Below are 21,320 nucleotides of genomic sequence, written 5' to 3' on the forward strand. Positions count from 1 at the left end.
TGCAGATCCAATGTATACGCATTTATTAACAGAATGATTTATTACAAAATATGTACAGGTCAACATAATTATTCTTATACATTGTGTAAATAGTTAAATTATAAACAAAAACAAGTACAAATATGAACCATTCATTAAGTACAATTTCAACAGCAACTATACTGAAATGAGTGATGTCATAGATCCCTTTTTATGACACTGACATCACAACAAAATAGGCAAGAACATTTAAAAACAAAAACCTGGTTTAACCCGTAAGATGACACATTCCAAAACTATTCCAATTACTCCATGTCTAGGTCACAGCTTTTATTTCTTGTGGTGATTCCGGAGAAGAAGGTGGCAGGAGATCCTGTTCCATCAGTGCTTAGCAGAGGGGCCTGAGAAAAGAACATAAGATCCGCTCAACAGTTCAGTGAGAGAAGAGGACAGAAAGGCAATGTATCAAACATAAGAAGGAGGATTGGTTTGAGACTGAACTCACCTGGAGTGTTGTTTGCTGTTCATACAAAGTATAGATCTGCATCCCTGGAGGGTTCCTGAAAGGTTCCTCCTCCACATCACTGTGTTCCGGGGTGGGAGACATGGGGAATTTGACTGGATTGATAGTAGCCAGAAGAGCAGGCATGGTGAAACAAGACAAGAAGCGAGCCTTCAGGAGGAGGTAGCCCGGGTTATGGATGAAACGCTCTGCCACGAGGCTCCGCACTGCCGCTACCTGCTGCTCCTCTTCCTGGTTCTCTTTCTCCTCTGGGTGCAGGACCATCATGGCACTAATTGCCAATGTCGTTTTACATTTCAGGAGACTCGACAGGGTATCCAGGCTGCTGACAAAGGGGGGAAGGTAGGGTAGAGTGACATCCAACTCCGGAAGCGCAATTCCATTCTTGCCATTCAACCACTTGCTCACTTTGGCTGGGTCCTCCATGAATATCAGGTTGGGATCAAACTGTATTACTTCTGGATTGCGGGGTGGAGGGACACGTTTAGGGGGATAAAACTGCATGATTCGGAAGGCTCCCTGAGGGAATGAGGCTGGAAGAGAGCCTGGAGGGACATTGAGGACGAAAGCCTGTGGCGGGCCAGTCTGTGGTCTAATGGGAGCCGAGATGACCGTGTTCTTGGGAACAGAGAGAACAGGTGACACTGCATTGAGCTGGGGACAAGTGGTTGCCACAGTCTGCAGGACTGGGTTAGTCATTCTCATGCTGCTCACTGGGTTGGTCATCCTTGGAGCAGTGTTGCTTATGAAGGTAGTGGAGGCAGAGGGAGAGGAGAAAACAGATGGGGAGGCAGTTCCCTGTGCTATGGATGATGCAGAGGAAGATGGGCAGACATGGGTCACATTGGAGGAGGCCTGTGCTGCAGCAGCATTTAGTGTTAGAGGGACTTGCTGGTTGATAATATCAGGTGATGGACAAGCAGGTGCAAAAGCATTTGCTGGTAGATTCTGAGGTGTCATCTGAATGCAAATGCCACTGATTGGCACAAGTCCTTCGCGCGTCAGGACCCAGGCAGTTTGTGGAGGCGACAGAATTATGTTAGAAAGTTGGCCAACCAGGTTTCCTTTGGGAGGACTTTGCGTACGGGCTTTCTTGCGTTTAGGCGACTGTTCCACTGACTTTTTTGCAATTGCAGCATCCTTGACCTCTTTGGGGGCCTGTGATTTCTCAGTAGGTTTGAGATTGCGTTTCTTTGCTGAAAGATTCTCATTTACCTGAACATTCACCCTGTCTATTATGATTGAGGATTGGACAGGAGCAGGGAGTATAGGTTGGCTGGGGGTTGAGGGTAAAGGTTGACCAGGGGTGGAAGGTATGGGTCGGCTGGGGGTAGAGGGTCCGGGTTGGGTAAGTGTAGAAGGCATGAGTTGTTGTCTGGAAGTTGGAGTGAATGGGACCATAGGATGTGGGGTGGACTGTACTACAGGCTGTCCAATGACAAAGGTCTGAGGGATCATCATCACAAGTTGACTGTTCTGTTGCTGGCTGTTCTGCTGCTCGTTTCCCTTCCGTTTCAGCATACTGGCTACCGTTCTGGGACCATGCCGTTGCGTTGTTTTTTTCAATAAAGCTAGAATAAAGTAAATAAAAAGAGGCATTTATGTAAAACATAATTCACATATGGGTGTAATTACCACAATTATAAAAAATACATTTTACATTTAATATCAATGAATAGATTTGTTGTCTTTAAATACTTTGCAGTTGACCATCGCTGATCGGGGTGCTGAAGCTCTTAGCTAATTAATAAGTGATTTTTGGTGGCGAGAGCATGCAGAGAAAGTAAGCAGGAAGTGACTGCCCCTCAGCCTCAAGTTTCTCAACTTTTGTAGTTAAATTTTTTTTGTCTTCAACGCACAGGAAAGTAGTGCACTGGTCTTCAAGCGCATAAACATCATAAAAGGGATCTGACAGAGGTCAATTCATCCACAAACACAAACATAATTGTATATACATTTTAAAATGGCTGCATTTTCATACATGTTTTTTTAAATAACCACAAAGCCCATTCAAAACAGCATGGGAATCGATACGGAAGTAAAGGGAAGTGGACATCACTTTCACAGGGTATGACATATTCAATGCGATATACAAACATAATATGTTACCCTGTTTCGCTTCCCAAGATCTGTGTCCCGTGAGTACCGCCTGAAACAGATAAATTGACATCACAATTGCTCTGTTCAAATTGCTTATACAGTGCATTTGGAAAGTATTCAGACCCCTTTACTTTGTTACCTTACAGACTTATTCTAAAATGTATTAAATTGTCCCCCCCCCTCAATCTATACACAATACCCCATAATGAAAAAGCAAAAACAGGTTGACATTTTTGCATTTTTTAAAGAAATATTACATTTACATAAGTATTCAGACCCTTTACTCAGTACTTTGTTGAAGCATATTTGGAAGCGATTACAGCCTCAAATCTTCTTGGGTATGACGCTACAAGCTTGGCACACCTGTATTTGGGGAGTTTCTCGCATTCTTCTCTGCAGATCTTCTCAAGCTCTGTCAGATTGGATGGGGAGCATCGCTGCATAGCTACTATCAAGTCTCTCCAGAGATGTTCGATCGGGTTCAAATCCGGGCTCTGGCTGGGTCACTCAAGGACATTCAGAGACTTGTCTGATGATTTAATCAATTTAATCAATTTTAAAATAAGTCTGTAACGTAACAAAATGTGGAAAAAGTCAAGGGGTCTGAATGCACAGTAAGTAGCAATTATTATATAGATGCAAAAACCTAAAACTGTAAAGGTTTTAAAGTATGAGGACTTTTTGTTTATGGTGTAGTAAATTATACTCACTTGTTTGTTACACATTTTAATGATCTGCTTACAGCCCTCAGCATCCACACGGAGGACCTGTTTCAGATTGCATTAGAAAAGGCATAATATAAAATGTTCATATGATCAGGATCGGCTGACAATGGATTCAAAATATGGCATTATCAGTTAACCCTTTTCAGATATTCTGGACTGAGGTTATGATGCATTAATTTGGTACCATAATTGCTAGTCATGTGCTCTTGATATACCAATAAAGAACATGTTGTAAAATGTGTTCCATTTTTCCTGTATGTAGCGTGAAGTCATTCGTGTTTGTCTATCAGCATTAGAATACATGCCAGAATTTCTGCATAGGCCTAGGTGCTTGCATCCATAAGAAAAACCCAACTAACATAATGGCATTATTGTGCTCATTCATAAAATGTTGCCCCCACTGGGTTCATTCCCTACCTGCAGAAAGAACAAGAACACTGGGGTCTTGGTGAGTCCAATGCTCTCTGATTTCTCTCGCACCATGTCAGCTACAAAAACAAGAGAAAGTAGGATCAATTTAGAGTCATATACACTGACTATAGAAAACTGCTCTTTCCATGACAGACTGACCAGGTGAAAGTTATGATCCACTATTGATGTCACTTGTAGAGGAGATGGGTTAAAGAAGGATTTTTATGCCTTGAGACAGTTGAAACATACGGGGTATACTACCTTATGGTAGTAGGCGCCAGGCGCACCGTTTTGTGTCGAGAACTGCAACACTTCTAGGTTTTTCATGCTCAACAATTTCCTGTGTGTCAAGAATGGTCCACCACCCAAAGGACATCCAGCCAACTTGACAACTGTGGGAAGCTTTGGAGTCAACATGGGCCAGTATAAGGAATGCTTTCCACATTGTACACTACCGGTCAAAAGTTTTAAAACACCTACTCATTCAACGTTTTTTCTTTATTTGTACTATTTTCTACATTGTAGAATAATAGTGAAGACAAACTATGAAATAATACATATGGAATCATGTAGTAACCAAAAAAGTGTTCAACAAATAAAAATATACTTTATATTTGAGATTCTTAAAAATAGCCACCCTTTGCCTTGATGATAACTTTGCACACTCTTGGCATTCTCTAAACCAGCTTCATGAGGCAATCACCTGGAATGCATTTCAATTAACAGGTGTGCCTTCTTAAAAAGTTAAAGCATTTCAGAAGGGAACGTTGATTTGTGACAAGGGGGTGTGGGGGTATACGGAAAATAGCCCTATTTGGTAAAAGACCAAGTCCGTATTATGGCAAGAACAGCTCAAATAAGCAAAGAGAAACGACAGTCCATCATTACTTTAAGACATGAAGGCCAGTCAATACAGAACATTTCTAGAACTTTGAAAATTTCTTCAAGTGCAGTCACAAAAACCATCAAGCGCTATGATGAAACTGGCTCTAATGAGGACTGCCGCAGGAATGGAAGACCCAGAGTTAGAATGGGTCTCCCATTCTCTAATGAGGATAAGCTCATTAGAGTTAACAGTGTCAGAATTTGCAGCCCAAATAAATGCTTCAGAGTTCAAGTAACAGACACATCTCAACATCAACTGTTCAGAGGAGACTGTGTGAATCAGGCCTTCATGGTTGAATTGCTGCAAAGAAACCACTACTAAAGGACACCAATAATAAGAAGAGACTTGCTTGGGCCAAGAAACACGAGCAATGGACGTTAGACAGGTGGAAATTTGTCCTTTGGTTTCGTGTCTAAATTTGAGATTTTTGGTTCCCACCTCCATGTCTTTGTGAGACGAGGTGTGTGTGTGTGTATGGATTATATCCGCATGTGTAAATACTTATTTTCCACCATAATTTGCAAATAAATTCATTAAAAATCCTACAATTTGATCGTCTGGATTTGTTCTCATTTTGTCTGTCATAGTTGAAGTGTACCTATGATGAAAATTACAGGCCTCTCATCTTTTTTAAGTGGGAGAACTTGCACAATTGGTGGCTGACTAAATACTTTTTTGCCCCACTGTGTCTGAATGTTCCAAGAGTGCCACTTTTCTCCTCCATAGCTGTTGCTAAGTGATAATTGAAGCTTCCACATTGTGCTGTTTATTTGCAATTTGTTGACATCACAACACAGTACAGACATGGATACACATTATCCCGAATGCTAATCAATAAAAACATGTTACATTTGCAGCTCTGTTTTGCTTGTTTACAGTGGGTCATTTCAGAGGGAACCATCAGAGGCACTCTCGTATCGTTACATCACCAACATGTATAGAATAAAGGCGCTAACGTAGCAGCCATTTTAAAACCTGGCCAAACTACCACCATACCCCGTTCAAAGGCAATTCAACCTTTTGTCTTGCATATTCACCCTCTGAATGGAACACATACACAATCCATGTCTCAATTATCTTGAGGCTTTAAAATCCTTCTTTAACCTGTCTCCTCCCCTTCATCTACACGGACTGAAGTGGATTTAAGAAGTGATATCACTTAGGGATCATAGCTTTAACCTGGTCATTCTACGGCATGGAAAGAGCAGGTGTTCGTAATGTTCTGTACACTTACTGTATATAACTCTGGGTCAAGTCCTTGGTTCAGTCTTCCAAAACCCATTATTTAACAACAAGAAAGCTCATTTTACTTATCTACAAGTGAGAGAAGTTAGGATGTATTACCTGTGACAACTCATAAAGTACCTTCACTGAGCTTGTTTGAAGAGATTGGTGGGGGCATAAGCACATTGCCCACCCAGGGAGTGACTGCCAACTGAAGGGAATAGTCGAGAGTGGTGTAGGTTTCACTGTTGGCAGAGGAGTACTTTTGCCTTGAGCAATTGTGAGGCGTCCCCTGGTCACTGCTTGTAGACCCACTGTTTTTCTGCAGACATGTACAGTACCAGTCAAAAGTTTGGACACACCTACTCATTCAAGGGTTTTTCTTTATTTTTTACATTGTAGAATAATAGTGATGACATCAAAACTATGAAATAACAAATCTAAATATTTTTTCTATTTGAGATTCTTCAAAGTAGCCACCCTTTGCCTTGACAGCTTTGCACACACTTGGCATTCTCTCAACCAGCTTCATGAGGAATGCTTTTCCAACTGTCTTGAAGGAGTTCCCACATAGCACTTGTTGGCTGCTTTTCCTTCACTCTGTGGGCCAACTCATCCCAAACCATCTCAATTGCCGTGAGGTTGGGTAATTGTGTAGGTCAGGTCATCTGATCCAGCACTCCATCACTCTCCTTGGTCAAATGTCCCTTACAAAGCCTGGCGGTGTGTTGGGTCATTGTCCTGTTGAAAAAGAAATGAAAGTCCCACTAAGCGCAAACCAGATGGGATGGCGTAATGCTGTGGTAGTCATGCTGGTTAAGTGTGCCTTGAATTTTAAATAAATCACAGAGAGCGTCACCAGCAAAGCACCCCCACGCTTCACGGTTGGAACCACACATGCAGAGATCTTCCGTTCACCTACTCTGCGTCTCACAAAGCCATGGCGGTTGGAACCAAAAATCTCAAATTTGGAATCAGACCAAATTAGATATTTCCACCAGTCTAATGTTCATTGCTTGTTTTTCTTGGCCCAAGCAAGTCTCTTCTTAGTGGTTTCTTTGCAGCAATTTGACCATGAAGGCCTGATTCTGAACTGTTGATGTTGAGATGTGTCTGTTACTAGCACTCTGTGAATAATTTATTTGGATGCAATCTGAGGTCCAGTTAACTCTTATCCAGGTTTCCCATTCCTGTGGCGGTCCCCATGAGAGCCAGTTTCATCATAGCACTTGATGGTTTTTGCAACTGCACTTAAAGAAACGTTCAAAGTTCTTGAAATGTTCTGCATTGACTGACCTTCATGTCCTAAAAGTAATGATGGACTGTCGTTTCTCTTTGCTTATTTGAGCTGTTCTTACCATGATATGGACTTTTACCAAATAGGGCTATCTTCTGTATACCACCCCTACCTTGTCACAAAAAAAACTGATTGGCTCAAAATCATTAAGGAAAGAAATTCCACAAATTAACTTTTAACAAGGCACACCTGTTAATTGAAATGCATTCCAGGTGACTACCTCATGAAGATGGTTGAGAGAATGCTATGAGTGTGCAAAGCTGTCATCAAGGCAAAAGGTGGATACTTTGAAGAATCACAAATATATTTTGATTTGTTTAACACTTGTTGGGTTACTACATGATTCGATATGTGTTATTTCATAGTTTAGATGTCTTCACTTATTCTACAATGTAGAAAATAGTAAAAATAAAGAAAAACCCTTGAATGACTAGGTGTGTCCAAACTTTTGACTGGTACTGTACATAGAAAACAGAAGACACACATCACAGGCTTTGCGAGGAGAAGACCTCTGTATTAACAAAGCTCAATTTCCATCATCGATTGAGCTAGATAGGCTATGCAACGAAACCTTAGAGCACACAACTATTTTAACACACTGTTCTTACCTAGATTCAAGCTTTTACTATATTTATTTGTATGAAACAATAGGATTTATTGATGGATTCTAATAATCAAACATTTTATCAACATTTCCTTTAAAAAAATAGATCTAATTTTCACTAAATCTATTTTGACAAATGAACAAAAATGTATCCACTGGAATCATATTTGTTTGGGATCAAAAGCAATTGAAACACCTGTTCTACCACATAAAGAGAGGCTAAATGAAAATATTTTTTAAAATTTGAGTGTCACCTGGCAACTTACATGTTTTGTGGCATTTGTTTTCTTCCAAGTGATCAGGTTCCTCACCTCTCCATAGCATACCTGGAGCATGGCCAGGTCACTGTTGCAATCCTTTAGAAGGAACACATAGAGAATGTTGCATGCTCAAAGCAGGAATCAATCGGTTAGCCAGCTAACTTTACTACATATTCTAAAATAAGAATCATATTTCTGAGTTCATAAACAAAGAGACTCACTTTAAAATGAGCTACACAGCTGATGAACGATTGAATGTTTATTAAATGTTAACTGCCTCGTGATCCCATTTTGTGATACATTCAGATTAACTTAATATGTAGTTATGGTTACTGATGCAGATCTAGTCTCTGCTTTATGATGGTGGTATTTGGCAATGTCAATGAATTGCACTCATTTTAGGTTGACAACTTCATATAGGCCGGTCTAGATATGGGTGTTCAAAATCTGCATACGCTATACACATAATGGTGCAACGAATCACATGACTGTTAATAAATAAATGCTGGTACCTTCTTTGCCAGGATTGGGGGGTTTTGTCCAATGACAGTAGCAGCAGGCTCGCCAAAGCGGTCCAGGACGGTGGAGCGGACCACCATGAACTTGCGTGCTGCGGCCTGGCTGTCCGTCGCTGCCTGCTCTTGAGTTGTGTACTTGCTGGGCCGTTCAACCATCACACTCCTCACCATCCCTTCAAACTGCTTCTCTCGCATGGGGATCCATTGCTCCATGTCTGGTTGGGTGTAGTCTTCAAAAATGTCACTTTCCTGATCAGATCCGTACAGTTCAAAGAATTTCTGTTTCTTCTCGTCGTCACTGTCCATAAATTCCATCTTGACGCTCTCCTCTTCATCGGCACTTGAGTGCACATCATTGTCTAGCCTCTTCAGCCTACTCTTGATGCTCCTCACAGCCACTGCCTTTCTCCTCTGCAATCCTCTTCTACTTCTGTCTCTCCGAGGTCTGGGCTGTTTACAAAAATAAGAGAGTAATTAACTGTTTGTTCAGTGTTACAGACTGAGTTGAGAAGGACAATAAGGCTACATAGTCAACACTCACCTTGTACCCTGTCATTCTCCTCCACTGTTGAAGGACCTGGCTGTCAATTCTGTTAGGCATTTCAGCAGCTATCTTAGCCCATTTACCTATAGAAAAGGACAAAATAAACTGTTAGACCTGATTATCAAGAAAGGTAACCCGATTCTTTTGATATAGTTTCTATGCGAGTCAGCTTTCTATAGCAGTTCCTACATCCATATTTCTCCACCAATTGTCGGAGTTGCGCCTTTTCCTCCTCGTCAAATGGCCCCTTCTTCACGTTCCCAATCAGGACGTCCACATACCTACAGAATGAAACAGCGGTTTGTCAGTAACCGTATATTCTAATTAAGCAAGGCCGAGGGGTGTAGTATATGGCCAATATACCACGGCTAAGGGCTTTTCTTACACACAACGCAACGCTGAGTGCCTGGATACAGCCCTTAGCCATGGTATATTGGCCATATATCACAAACCCCTGAGGTGCCTTATTGCTATTATAAACTGGTTACCAACGTAGAGCAGTAAAAATATTTTTGGGGTCATACCGTGATATGCGAACTGATATACGATGGCTGCAGGGTCTAAAATTAACACCCCGCCACCTGCGGGTAGATTTTGGCATTGGAGTGTAAAGATGTCTATTTCACCAGCCATGTTGGCGGGTGTTCAGGGCTCCACAGTTCGAGCATTTCACTCGCATTTGTGAATAAAAAGTCAAGTATGATCACATTTATAGTCAAATAAACGCTGCAGTAGCTGTTTAAGGTATTTCGTTTCATAGCTGGTAAATTAGTCGCACATATTGCACTTCGAGCTGCAACACTGCCTGGCTGGGGGCTGTGCGCATGTTAAGAGCTGAGTGACAGATTCAATTTTAAAAGCGCTTGCGCACAGGCATAAAAGTTGGTATAATTTATTTGAAACCAAAATCTACTGAAGTGAGATTTTGTCCTTGTGTTTCTTGGCTATTTACATTGTTTAGTTCACAAGCTAGGCTGTTTTTCTATGTTTGAGTTTCAACTGCTAGGGAAGAGAAGACAATGCTTCTACTATTCAGACTCTTACAGGCACAAACATGACTGGAGTCGCACTACCATGGTAACCTCATTTTTTGTCTCATCTGTGATATTTTGGTTAAAAAGACCCCGGTCACAAAAAAAATATGAAATTAAACAATATACCACGTTACGTCTTACTAGTAATACATTTGTTTTAGAAACATTACAAAGCATGTTCATACATTTTTGTTGTGTTTTGTTGGTGTAATTTTAGCTGAATTTTTTTTAAATATTTTGTCTGATAACACATTCTAAGTTGTCATAACAGCTACATAACTTGTCATAATATGGCCATAACACTTATATTTAGACCTGTTGTGACTATATTGCATTATTTTATGGAAGGTTATGCCACATACATAGTGTGAAAACCCACAAAACCTACCAAACATGGCAAAACATTCCATTTCACCATAGCCTACTTGTCAATAATATGTTTGCTATAAAACATTTTCTGAAATTGACCATATTAAATTATCATTGTAATTACGTACAAATTGATGTCAGGCATGCACCTACCCTAATGCGCTGTTACTGATGACTGGGATGAATGCAGGAGCAGGACTAGAGACCCTCTTTTTGACTGATGAAGGGCATGTACGTGATAGGCCTATCTGGCTTATATATGATTATGATGGTCATAATGCTTCTTGACAGAGTCAAAGTGTATTTTCTTAGTACAAGTAAAGAGACACAGGATGGTCATTATACTTCATCATGAAGTGTATTCTCTGCAAGTTATTTAAAATATGATGGAAAAAGTGACTCAATAATTCATTAAAACAAAGGACTTCAGAAACAAACTTTCAAACTAACGGAAACTTCTCGGTAGGGAAACAAACCATTTGCATAAATGTGGGTTTTCACACTCTTATGTAGGCATCATAACCAGCCATAAAATAAATAAAATAAAATAAAACACAATGCCACAACAGGTGTAAATATATGGGTCATGACAGTGTTATGACCCTATTATGGCAGGTTATGTCAACTGTTATGACATATGACATGTTATGAGCGTGTAATAACGTGTTGACGCTGGGTTTCAAGTAATGTGTAACCAAAATATCTGAGTGGCTGGTAGATATTTAGATCTACCTGGCACAGTGGCTGGTGGACCCCAAAAAATATGTCATGCCCTGCATGGCTGTCAGCCAATCAGCATTCAAAGCTCGAACCACCCAGTTTATAATACTTTTTCAAGTTTGAGTTAACTAGAATAGGGTGGCCATCAGGGAGACTTTCAGTGAACGTCGTGAGAGTTTGGTCAATGCGTTGGCTCTATCGAGCAGAGTCAATAGAAGTCTTCACCTGTCCCTACACTGGCTATCATTTCTGCCAGGCACATCCTGACGCATCTTCCACCAGTTCCCCGCCCCGTGTTTAGCCACTGCTCTCAGTAGCATCTGCAACAACAAACAAAAATCAGAGCACAACTTATATTATCAAATATTTATACTGTACATATGGGGACATCACAACATTTCCTGGGAACAGATCAGATGAAGCTAAAGATACTATTCCCAACAAAAAAAGCCAAAAGCCCTCCTGCCCATACCTCATCTTCTTCTTTAGACCAATGGCCTTTCCTGAGGGTGGGGTCCAGAACCTGAGTCCACCGATACATCAGCTGGCATGAATCCCGGCCCTCCATGAAATAGGAGACTGGAGTACAACAGAAGTCATGGAGCTGAATTCCCAGAACCCAACACATGATGCACTACCATGACAAGCTACAGTATCTTGTATTGAACAAGCACTTTTTCTGAAGAGAAAAATCAGTAGAGTAGAGCAGTGGACAGTACCTTGAGAGCTTTGCATTTATATTTACATTTTAGTCATTTAGCAGAACTCTTATCCAGAGCGACTTACAGTAGTGAGTGCATACAATTTCATCAGTTAACGCTCCTACTGGAGCCTTACAAAGATGGGTACATAAGCTGGGGACAACAATAACAACTGTCATCGATGTGCACCAACAATAACATAGATGATGAGTAAAAGCCAGGGTGTACATTGGGTGGTGGGGACTTACTCTGGGTGTAAGGGATGTAGTTCCCTATCCGCATCTTCTCCACCAGCTCTCTAAGGATGTCGTCCTCCACTCCACACCACATCCTCCTCTTGAAGTCGGTGCAGATGTAGCGTTGGTATGTCTGGAGACACATGAAGGCTGTCCTGTTGGTCTGTGTGTGACAGACAGAGGAGAGGACATGAGTTCAGAATGGACAAACCTGAAAAGTTTACACATTCAAAGAAATTGGTCATGTTAGGATGTTCAGGGAATTACACTTGACCTACCTACAACCGAGAAACCTAACGGTTCAGTATCAGGGTACTTCGCTCTAAACAAAGTATAATCAATCAATCAATCAAACTGTACAAATCAGGACTAGAAATATCACCTCTGATAGGAGAGCGTAACAATCATGAGGCTATTTGACCAATACTGTCTGGTCTTACCCCAAGTTTATCAGCAATCTGATCCCAGTTGTGGTGCCCATATTTCACAGCAACTTTCTTGAGCATCTCAATTTCATCTTCCTTCCAACTGGCTTTGTTAATGGAGGGATGCAGGTAGTTCTGCCAAAAGCTTTTTATGTCCTCAGCTTCACGGATGCCTTCAAACTGGATAGGAATAAGATGTTAGCATCAACATTTAAGCCTTTTTAGCAATAGCAAAACAAACACATGAATGGAGGAGAAGACAGCAGTTACTCGACCCACATCAATATTAGAAATCTTTTGCCAGTCATGGTCATCATAGCGGCCACCCATCAGCTCATTCTCCTTCAGTGCACTGCAAGGGAAAGCAGATCCGGCAACAGTTATATAGAAATGGTTTGACTCAGGAACCAAAAAAGGAGTTGGAGTCCATGAACATTACAATACATATGGATTAAACAATTCAATCCATTTAATCTCTTCATGTAAAGTGAGAACAAACACAAAACAGACATGTCTGACAAGATAACCAGTGTCATCTTGGAATTAATAGGCTAGATTGTTATTTCCTGTAAAATAGTTGATGGTAATCACCTGATGGCCTCAATGTCCTTTTCAATTTCAGTGATTTGTTTCCGCAGGATTAGCTTTTCCACGTCTTCAGCTTTGGCCATTTTCTGTGTAAGGTATTCAACCCTTTGAGACAAAATCATGTCATTCATGTAGGCCAATTTGTTAACAGCAATCCTAAAAATGTTTACCTACATTTCATAAACCCTATGTAAAAATCTGAAGTTTTGCTCCTGTGATTTTCAAAATGTAGCAAATAAGACATTCCCATTATCAAAAGATACCATTCAGGGGAAAACAATCACCCTTTACTTACTTGGACAGCTTGGGCTGTATCATGCGTTTCATGCCGTCTTTGACCACAGCATTTATCAGCAGAGTCTTCTGCCACCCCTCCCCTGAAAAATATTTAAAGTCACTCTCCGATAATGGTGATGTCACTTAACAAGGATGCAAGGAGCACTAAGGTCTAACAATTATTATTTTTAGGCTCACATTTTTTCACCTTGACGTCATCAGTAGGTCTGATTCTTTTACTCATCTTCTCCCTGGTTTCTGGATTAGCGGGTGGGCCCTGTGGGAATTAGAGAGGCAATGTAAAATCATGTAGTTATAACCCCTTGACTATGCTCATATTGTACTGAATCAGAACTCATCCCTACCAGAAATGTGACTTTATCTCTGAAATAGGGCTTCAGAAAGCTCCCCAAGAAAAGCTTCAGTGTGGGTTCTCCAGATGTGGTAGCCTGGGGAGTTCCTGTGCCAGATAGCTGAGACATAATCTCTTTCTGTTGGGAAAAACAACAAAAAATATTACATCGCATGGACATTGCACAGCTCAGAGCAAAAACTTGAAAAGATGAATTGAACAGATTTCAGACTGCACCTTTAAGAGAAGCTGTGGGCTATTAGTTATTGGTCTCTTACTTGTTGCTGTTGATTGTCTGTTAACAGTTGTTCCAGGTACTCTAATTTCTCTTTCAACACTTCCTGATAAACCAGGTTAATTTGCAGACATGTATCTGTGTTCTGGGGTAGGTCCAGCTCCTCAGCACTGTCCTCTTCGCTCTACCAGACATGGGAGAAAGGAGAGCGCAAGGCCATGTTACAGTAACCTTATATCATATAACAAACTGAAAACTGGAGTGCTGGAATTGTGAAAATGCTAATCAATACTAACCAATTCTGTTGAACTTCCTTGGCCATCCACATCTGTTTCAACACATTATAAAAAGGGGTCACACTCACTCCCGGTATAAATGTATACTAGCAGGAAAACTTAAATCCCTGAAACAATGAATAACCTGTTGAAACAACACAAGGCAAGGGCCTTGGCTACCTGACAGAATCTCAGCATTAAATGCACCTGGACCAAGAGTGGACTCCAACTCTTCAATCTCCCTCTGTATTCGCTCCCGTTCTGCCTCCAGGTTCCCCAGAGAACCCTAGAAGAGCAGGTTGACATTATTTCTCAAATCCCCTGAAATAAATCATGGTCACAAGGTAATATTGGTGATGTCAATAAGTCTTACCAAATCTTCTGGTTGAGAAGCATTGTCGTCAGATCCATCATCTGACAGCAGTGAAAACAAATAACAGATTTAAGAAACATGCCAAGGAGTTTTGAAGACTAAATTGTATTCTATGATTAGTGCAGGAGTCAGGGTGTCCTCTCTATACAAGCCCACTGCAACAATGTTTTAACATGCTTTAGATACCAACCAGATGCACAACTGTCTGAAGATAGAAGTTCAATGCCGGAATTGCTTTCGGGGCCAAGGTTTTCCTCCAGCGCCAAAATCTGGCGTTCGATTCTCTCCCTCTGTGCAAGAAGGTCATCCGAGGACATAATGAATGAGGCACCTTTTAAAAACAATGGGTAATGAATGATAACAAAACCAGGGATCAGCGCTAACAGCACAAAATACAATGAAAATACAGTAGCTAGCTAGTTAAGTTAAGCTAAACATTACACTAGTTACAAAATAGCTACAGATTGTTACACCAGATAATGTGATTTTACCAAAGATGTTTGGTTTCCATTACTGGGAGTTACAGAATAGGTACTGTTTGTACTCATAGACGCTAACATAAGTGCATTCAGAAAGTATTCAGCAATATTTCCCGCCTTTTGTTGTTACAGCCTTATCGTAAAATGGATTAACAAAAAAATAAATCCTCATCAGACAATACCCCATAAAAGACAAAGAATAAACAGATTTTTAGAAATGTTTGCAAATGTACTAAAATTTTACACCAGAAATCTTATTTACATAAGTATTTAGACCCTTTGCTATGAGACTCGAAATTGAGCTCAAGTGCATCCTGTTTCCATTGATCATCCTTGAGATGTTTCTACAACTTGATTGTTTGCTAAAAATAAAAAAACGTCTTTGCTTTATTTTTTATGGGGTATTGTAAGTAGATTTACTAAGTAAAAACAATTGAATACATTTTAGAGTAAGACAACAACGTAACAAAATGTGTAAAAAGTCAAGGGGTCTGATTACTTTCCGAATGCACTGTACCTTTAGTGCCTATTGCTGATAGTATCTTCTGGCTGGGACTTTTCTTAAGAGTCCAGACGCTCGTTCTGAACATTAAAACCAGGGGTTGGAACCAGTTCAGGGAACAGAACAGAAATCTGGACAATAAAAATTTTTTTATAGGGACAAAATCGGAACAAAAGTAATTTATACTGTTCCGGAAAATAAGTTATTTTAAAAGCATGGGAACTGGTTAATAACTTTGTTTTACGTTTGAGGCATTTTTTTCCAGTCCTACAATAAAATGCAATAGAGCACCTATGCAAAGCCCTCATTCCAGTGTATGCCTTCCTGACAGCTGAAAATCTTTGCCAGTGTGTGTGTGAAGGCTACCAGCCCCTCCCCCTCCAAAGCATAGCCTGCTGACGTTACAAGTGTGATTCAGAAATTAGGGAGAGAGATACTTAGAGAAGAATGGATTAACTTTTTCAATGCTAGTTAATTTAATTAATTTGTTTACCTTCATTTAGCTAGCTAGGCAAGTCAGTGAAGAACAAATGTTTATTTACAATGACAGCTTACCGGGGAACAGTGGGTTAACTGCCTTGTTCAGGGGCAGAACAACAAATTTTTACCTTGTCAGCTCAGGGATTCGATCCAGCAACCTTTCAGTTACTGGCCCAACGTTCTAACCACTAAGCTACCTGCCACCCCAAGAATACTATAGTTAAGTTTCACATTTTATTTATTAACTCATTTTATTATTTAAAAACTATAATAATCTGGTGCCACTCTGCACATGCATATAGTGGGGAGAACAAGTATTTGATAACCTGCAAAATCAGCAGTATTCCCTACATACAAAGCATGTGGAGGTCTGTAATTTTTATCATAGGTACACTTCAACTGTGAGAGACAGAATCTAAAACAAAAATCCAGAAAATCACATATGATTTTTAAGTAATTAATTAGCATTTTATTGCATGACATAAGTATTTGATCACCTACCAACCAGTAAGAATTCCAGCTCTCAGACCTGTTAGTTTTTCTTTAAGAAGCCCTCCTGTTCTCCACTCGTTACCTGTATAAAAGACACCTGTCCACACACTCAAACCTCTCCACAATGGCCAAGACCAGAGAGCTGTGTAAGGACATGAGGGATAAAATTGTAGACCTGCACAAGGCTGTGATGGGCTACAGGACAATTGGCAAGCAGCTTGGTGAGAAGGCAACAACTGTTGGCGCAATTATTAGAAAATGAAAGAAGCTCAAGATGACGGTCAATCACCCTCGGTCTGGGGCTCCATGCAAGATCTCACCTCGTTGGGGCATCAATGATCATGAGGAAGGTGAGGGATCAGCCCAGAACTACACGGCAGGACCTGGTCAATGACCTGAAGAGAGCTGGGACCACAGTCTCAAAGAAAACCATTAGTAACCCATTACGCCATCATGGATTAAAATCCTGCAGCGCACGCAAGGTCCCCCTGCTCAAGCCAGCGCATGTCCAGGCCCGTCTGAAGTTTGCCAATGACCATCTGGATGATCCAGAGGAGGAATGGGAGAAGGTCATGTGGTCTGATGAGACAAAAATAGAGCTTTTTTGTCTAAACTCCACTCACTGTGTTTGGAGGAAGAAGAAGGATGAGTACAACCCCAAGAACACCATCCCAACCGTGAAGCATGGAGGTGGAAACATCATTCTTTGGGGATGCTTTTCTGCAAAGGGGACAGGACGACTGCACCGTATTGAGGGGAGAATGGATGGGGCCATGTATTGCGAGATCTTGGCCAACAACCTCCTTCCCTAAGCAAGAGCATTGAAGATGGGTCGTGGCTGGGTCTTCCAGCATGACAACGACCCGAAACACACAGCCAGGGCAACTAAGGAGTGGCTCCGTAAGAAGCATCTCAAGGTCCTGGAGTAGCCTAGCCAGTCTCCAGACCTGAACCCAATAGAAAATCTTTGGAGGGGGCTGAAAGTCCGTATTGCCCAGCGACAGCCCCGAAACCTGAAGGATCTGGAGAAGGTCTGTATGGAGGAGTGGGCCAAAATCCCTGCTGCAGTGTGTGCAAACCTAGCCAAGAACTACAGGAAACATATGATCTCTGTAATTGCAAACAAAGGTTTCTGTACCAAATATTAAGTTCTGCTCTTCTGATGTATCAAATACTTACAGTGGGGCAAAAAAGTATTTAGTCAGCCACCAATTGTGCAAGTTCCCCCACTTAAAAACATGAGAGGCCTGTAATTTTCATCATAGGTACACTTAAACTATGACAGACAAAATTAGAAGGAAAATAATCCAGAAAATCACATTGTAGGATTTTTAATTAATTAATTTGCAAATTATGGTGGAAAATAAGTATTTGGTCACCTACAAACAAGCAACATTTCTGGCTCTCACAGACCTGTAACTTCTTCTTTAAGAGGCTCCTCTGGCCTCCACTCGTTACCTGTATTAATGGCACCTGTTTGAACTTGTTATCAGTATAAAAGACACCTGTCCACAACCTCAAACAGTCACACTCCAAACTCCACTATGGCCAAGACTAAAGAGTTGTCAAAGGACACCAGAAACAAAATTGTAGACCTGCACCAGGCTAGGAAGACTGAATCTGCAATTGGTAAGCAGCTTGGTTTGAAGAAATCAACTGTGGGAGCAATTATTAGGAAATGGAAGACATACAAGACCACTGATAATCTCCCTCGATCTGGGGCTCCACGCAAGATCTCACCCCGTGGGATCAAAATGATCACAAGAACGGTGAGCAAAAATCCCAGAACCACACGGGGGGACCTAGTGAATGACCTGTAGAGAGCTGGGACCAAAGTAACAAAGCCTACCATCAGTAACACACTACGCCGCCAGGGACTCAAATCCTGCAGTGCTAGACGTGTCCCCCTGCTTAAGCCAGTATATGTCCCGGCCCGTCTGAAGTTTGCTAGAGAGCATTTGGATGATCCAGAAGAAGACTGGGAGAATGTCATATGGTCAGATGAATCCAAAATATAACTTTTTGGTAAAAACTCAACTCGTCGTGTTTGGAGGACAAAGAATGCGGAGTTGCATCCAAAGAACACCATACCTACTGTGAAGCATGGGGGTGGAAACATCATGCTTTGGGGCTGTTTTTCTGCAAAGGGACCAGGACGACTGATCCGTGTAAAGGAAAGAATGAAATGGGGCCATGTATCGTGAGATTTTGAGTGAAAACCTCCTTCCATCAGCAAGGGCATTGAAGATGAAACGTGGCTGGGTCTTTCAGCATGACAATGATCCCAAACACATTGCCCGGACAACGAAGGAGTGGCTTCGTAAGAAGCATTTCAAGGTCCTGGAGTGGCCTAGCCAGTCTCCAGATCGCAACCCCATAGAAAATCTTTGGAGGGAGTTGAAAGTCCGTGTTGCCCAGCAACAGCCCCAAAACATCACTGCTCTAGAGGAGATCTGCATGGAGGAATCGGCCAAAATACCAGCAACAGTGTGTGAAAACCTTCTGAAGACTTACAGAAAGCGTTTGACCTCTGTCATTGCCAACAAAGGGTAATTAACAAAGTATTGAGAAACTTTTGTTATTGACCAAATACTTATTTTCCACCATAATTTGCAAATAAATTCATTAAAAATCCTACAATGTGATTTTCTGGATTTTTTTTCTCATTTTGTCCATCATAGTTGAAGTGTACCTATGATGAAAATTACAGGCCTCATCTTTTTAAGTGGGAGAACTTGCACAATTGGTGGCTGACTAAATACTTTTTTCCCCCACTATAAATGTATCACTAGCCACTTTAAACAATGCCACTTCATATGTTTTCATACCCTACATTACTCATCTCATATGTATATACTGTACTCCATACCATCTACTGCATCTTGCCTATGCCGTTCGGCCATCACTCATTTATACATTTTTATGTACATATTCGTATTCATTCCTTTACACTTGTGTGTGTAAGGTAGTTGTTGTGAAATTGTTAGGTTATATTACTTGTTAGATATTACTGCATGGTCGGAACTAGAAGCACAAGCATTTCGCTACACTTGCATTAACACCTGCTAACCATGACAAATACATTTGATTTAGGCATACAGAGGCCCATTAACAACCATCACTCCTATGTTCCAATGGCACGTTGTGTTAGCTAATCCAAGTTTATCATTTAAAAGGCTAATTGATCATTAGAAAACCCTTTTGCAATCATGTTAGCACAGCTGAAAACTGTTGTCCTCATTAAAGAAGCAATAAAACTGGTCTTCTTTAGACCAGTTGAGTATCTGGAGCATTTTGTGGGTCGAAATAGCCAGAAAGAAAGAACTTTCTTCTGAAACTCATCAGTCTATTCTTGTTCTGAGAAATGAAAGCTATTGCATGTGAGAAATTACCAAGAAACTGAAGATCTCGTACAACGCTGTGTACTACTCCCTTCACAGAACAGAGCAAACTTGCTCTAACCAAAATAGAAAGAGTGGGAGGCCCCGGTGCACAACTGAGCAAGCAGACAAGTCCATTAGAGTGTCTAGTTTGAGAAACAGAAGTCATCTCAGAAGTCATCAATTGGCAGCTTCATTAAATACAACCAATGAGGAGATGGCACATGGGTACCTGCTTCTATGAGGAGATGGGAGAGGCAGGACTTGCAGCGCGATCTGCGTCACAAATAGAACTGACTTCTATTTTACAGGCTGACTACGTCACTCGCGTCGCAAAATAAATTTAGAAATCTATATTATTCAATTATTGCACACACTGCTTGCGCTCGCCAACGAGCGTCTGCGTTGCCAAGGGCGAAAATAGAAGTCAGTTCTATTTGTGATGCAGATCGCGCTGCAAGTCCTGCCTCTCCCATCTCCTCATTGGTTTATAGATGCAGGTACCAAGTGCCATCTCCTTATTGGCTATACCCACGTGGGTGACTGAAAGATGAGGTCGGTGGCGGTAATGCACCTAATTTATGAAAGGTGCCAATAGCAATATAAAGTCAAGAGAAGAAAAAGCCTAGGAGGAGAGATGACTAGAAACGATTCAGGTGACTGTTTTATGTGTTAAATGTCAGAGTAGACGACCTTGTGCATTTCAGGTAAAAATAACAACTCAATGTTTATATCTCAGGACAAATTAGCTAGCAACAGCAAGCTAGCTAAATATGACCAATTAGCTAGCAAGTGCAAGCTAGCTAGCTAAATTGTCAAATGTTTAATGATTTTCGACCAGTCCCCAAATTAATGTAATTGGTTCAGAGTTTGTTTTGATATTTTAACCAGTGTGTCATGATCGAGTTTGACAAAAATTGCTGCACGTGCGTCATCGTGCATACATTTATTTTGTCCCCCTACACCAAACGCGATCCCGACACGCAGTTTAAAATATCAAAACAAACTCAACCAGTGACATTAATTTGGGGACATGTCAAAAAGCATTAAACGTGTATGGCAATTTAGCTAGTTAGCTAGATGTATACATTTATTTTGCAACGCGAGCGGTGTAGCCAGCCTGTAAGGCGCTAAAGAGGGTAGTGCGTACAGCCCAGTACATCACTGGGGCCAAGATTCCTGCAATCCAGGACCTATATAAACGAGCGGTGTCAGAGAAAAGCCCATTAAATTGTCAGAGACTCCAGTCACCCACGTCATAGACTGTTTTCTCTGCTACAACACAGCACCGCAAGCCGTACAGGTGCGCTAAGTCTAGGACCAAAAAACTTT

At 41.1% G+C, this 21,320-nt stretch overlaps 1 protein-coding gene across 3 annotated transcripts in view; it reads right to left on the reverse strand.

Annotated features, from left to right (window-relative positions):
- Positions 1-21,320, reverse strand: part of LOC109876165 (snRNA-activating protein complex subunit 4) — a 22,854-nt gene continuing 1,534 nt past the window's right edge. The window contains exons 2-25 of one of the 3 annotated variants that reach the window (XM_031817967.1): positions 14,846-14,986; positions 14,656-14,696; positions 14,490-14,568; positions 14,304-14,335; positions 14,051-14,191; positions 13,786-13,911; positions 13,619-13,697; positions 13,440-13,521; positions 13,148-13,249; positions 12,836-12,908; positions 12,572-12,736; positions 12,144-12,294; positions 11,667-11,773; positions 11,420-11,514; positions 9,261-9,352; positions 9,069-9,154; positions 8,522-8,977; positions 8,016-8,105; positions 5,990-6,170; positions 3,745-3,815; positions 3,313-3,369; positions 2,612-2,651; positions 485-2,073; positions 1-380 (exon numbers count right to left, since the gene is read on the reverse strand). In XM_031817967.1, coding sequence (XP_031673827.1) covers positions 285-380; positions 485-2,073; positions 2,612-2,651; positions 3,313-3,369; positions 3,745-3,815; positions 5,990-6,170; positions 8,016-8,105; positions 8,522-8,977; positions 9,069-9,154; positions 9,261-9,352; positions 11,420-11,514; positions 11,667-11,773; positions 12,144-12,294; positions 12,572-12,736; positions 12,836-12,908; positions 13,148-13,249; positions 13,440-13,521; positions 13,619-13,697; positions 13,786-13,911; positions 14,051-14,191; positions 14,304-14,335; positions 14,490-14,568; positions 14,656-14,696; positions 14,846-14,972 — 4,158 coding nt within the window. In that variant the 5' untranslated portion in view covers positions 14,973-14,986 and the 3' untranslated portion in view covers positions 1-284. Of the gene's footprint in view, positions 381-484; positions 2,074-2,611; positions 2,652-3,312; positions 3,370-3,744; positions 3,816-5,989; positions 6,171-8,015; positions 8,106-8,521; positions 8,978-9,068; positions 9,155-9,260; positions 9,353-11,419; positions 11,515-11,666; positions 11,774-12,143; positions 12,295-12,571; positions 12,737-12,835; positions 12,909-13,147; positions 13,250-13,439; positions 13,522-13,618; positions 13,698-13,785; positions 13,912-14,050; positions 14,192-14,303; positions 14,336-14,489; positions 14,569-14,655; positions 14,697-14,845; positions 14,987-21,320 lie in introns of those variants that run through there. The other 2 variants (XM_020468634.2, XM_020468637.2) reach the window with 2 other exon arrangements.

This window comes from Oncorhynchus kisutch, linkage group LG3 (genome assembly GCF_002021735.2).
Source record: "Oncorhynchus kisutch isolate 150728-3 linkage group LG3, Okis_V2, whole genome shotgun sequence".
Classification (NCBI taxonomy): Eukaryota; Metazoa; Chordata; class Actinopteri; order Salmoniformes; family Salmonidae; genus Oncorhynchus; species Oncorhynchus kisutch.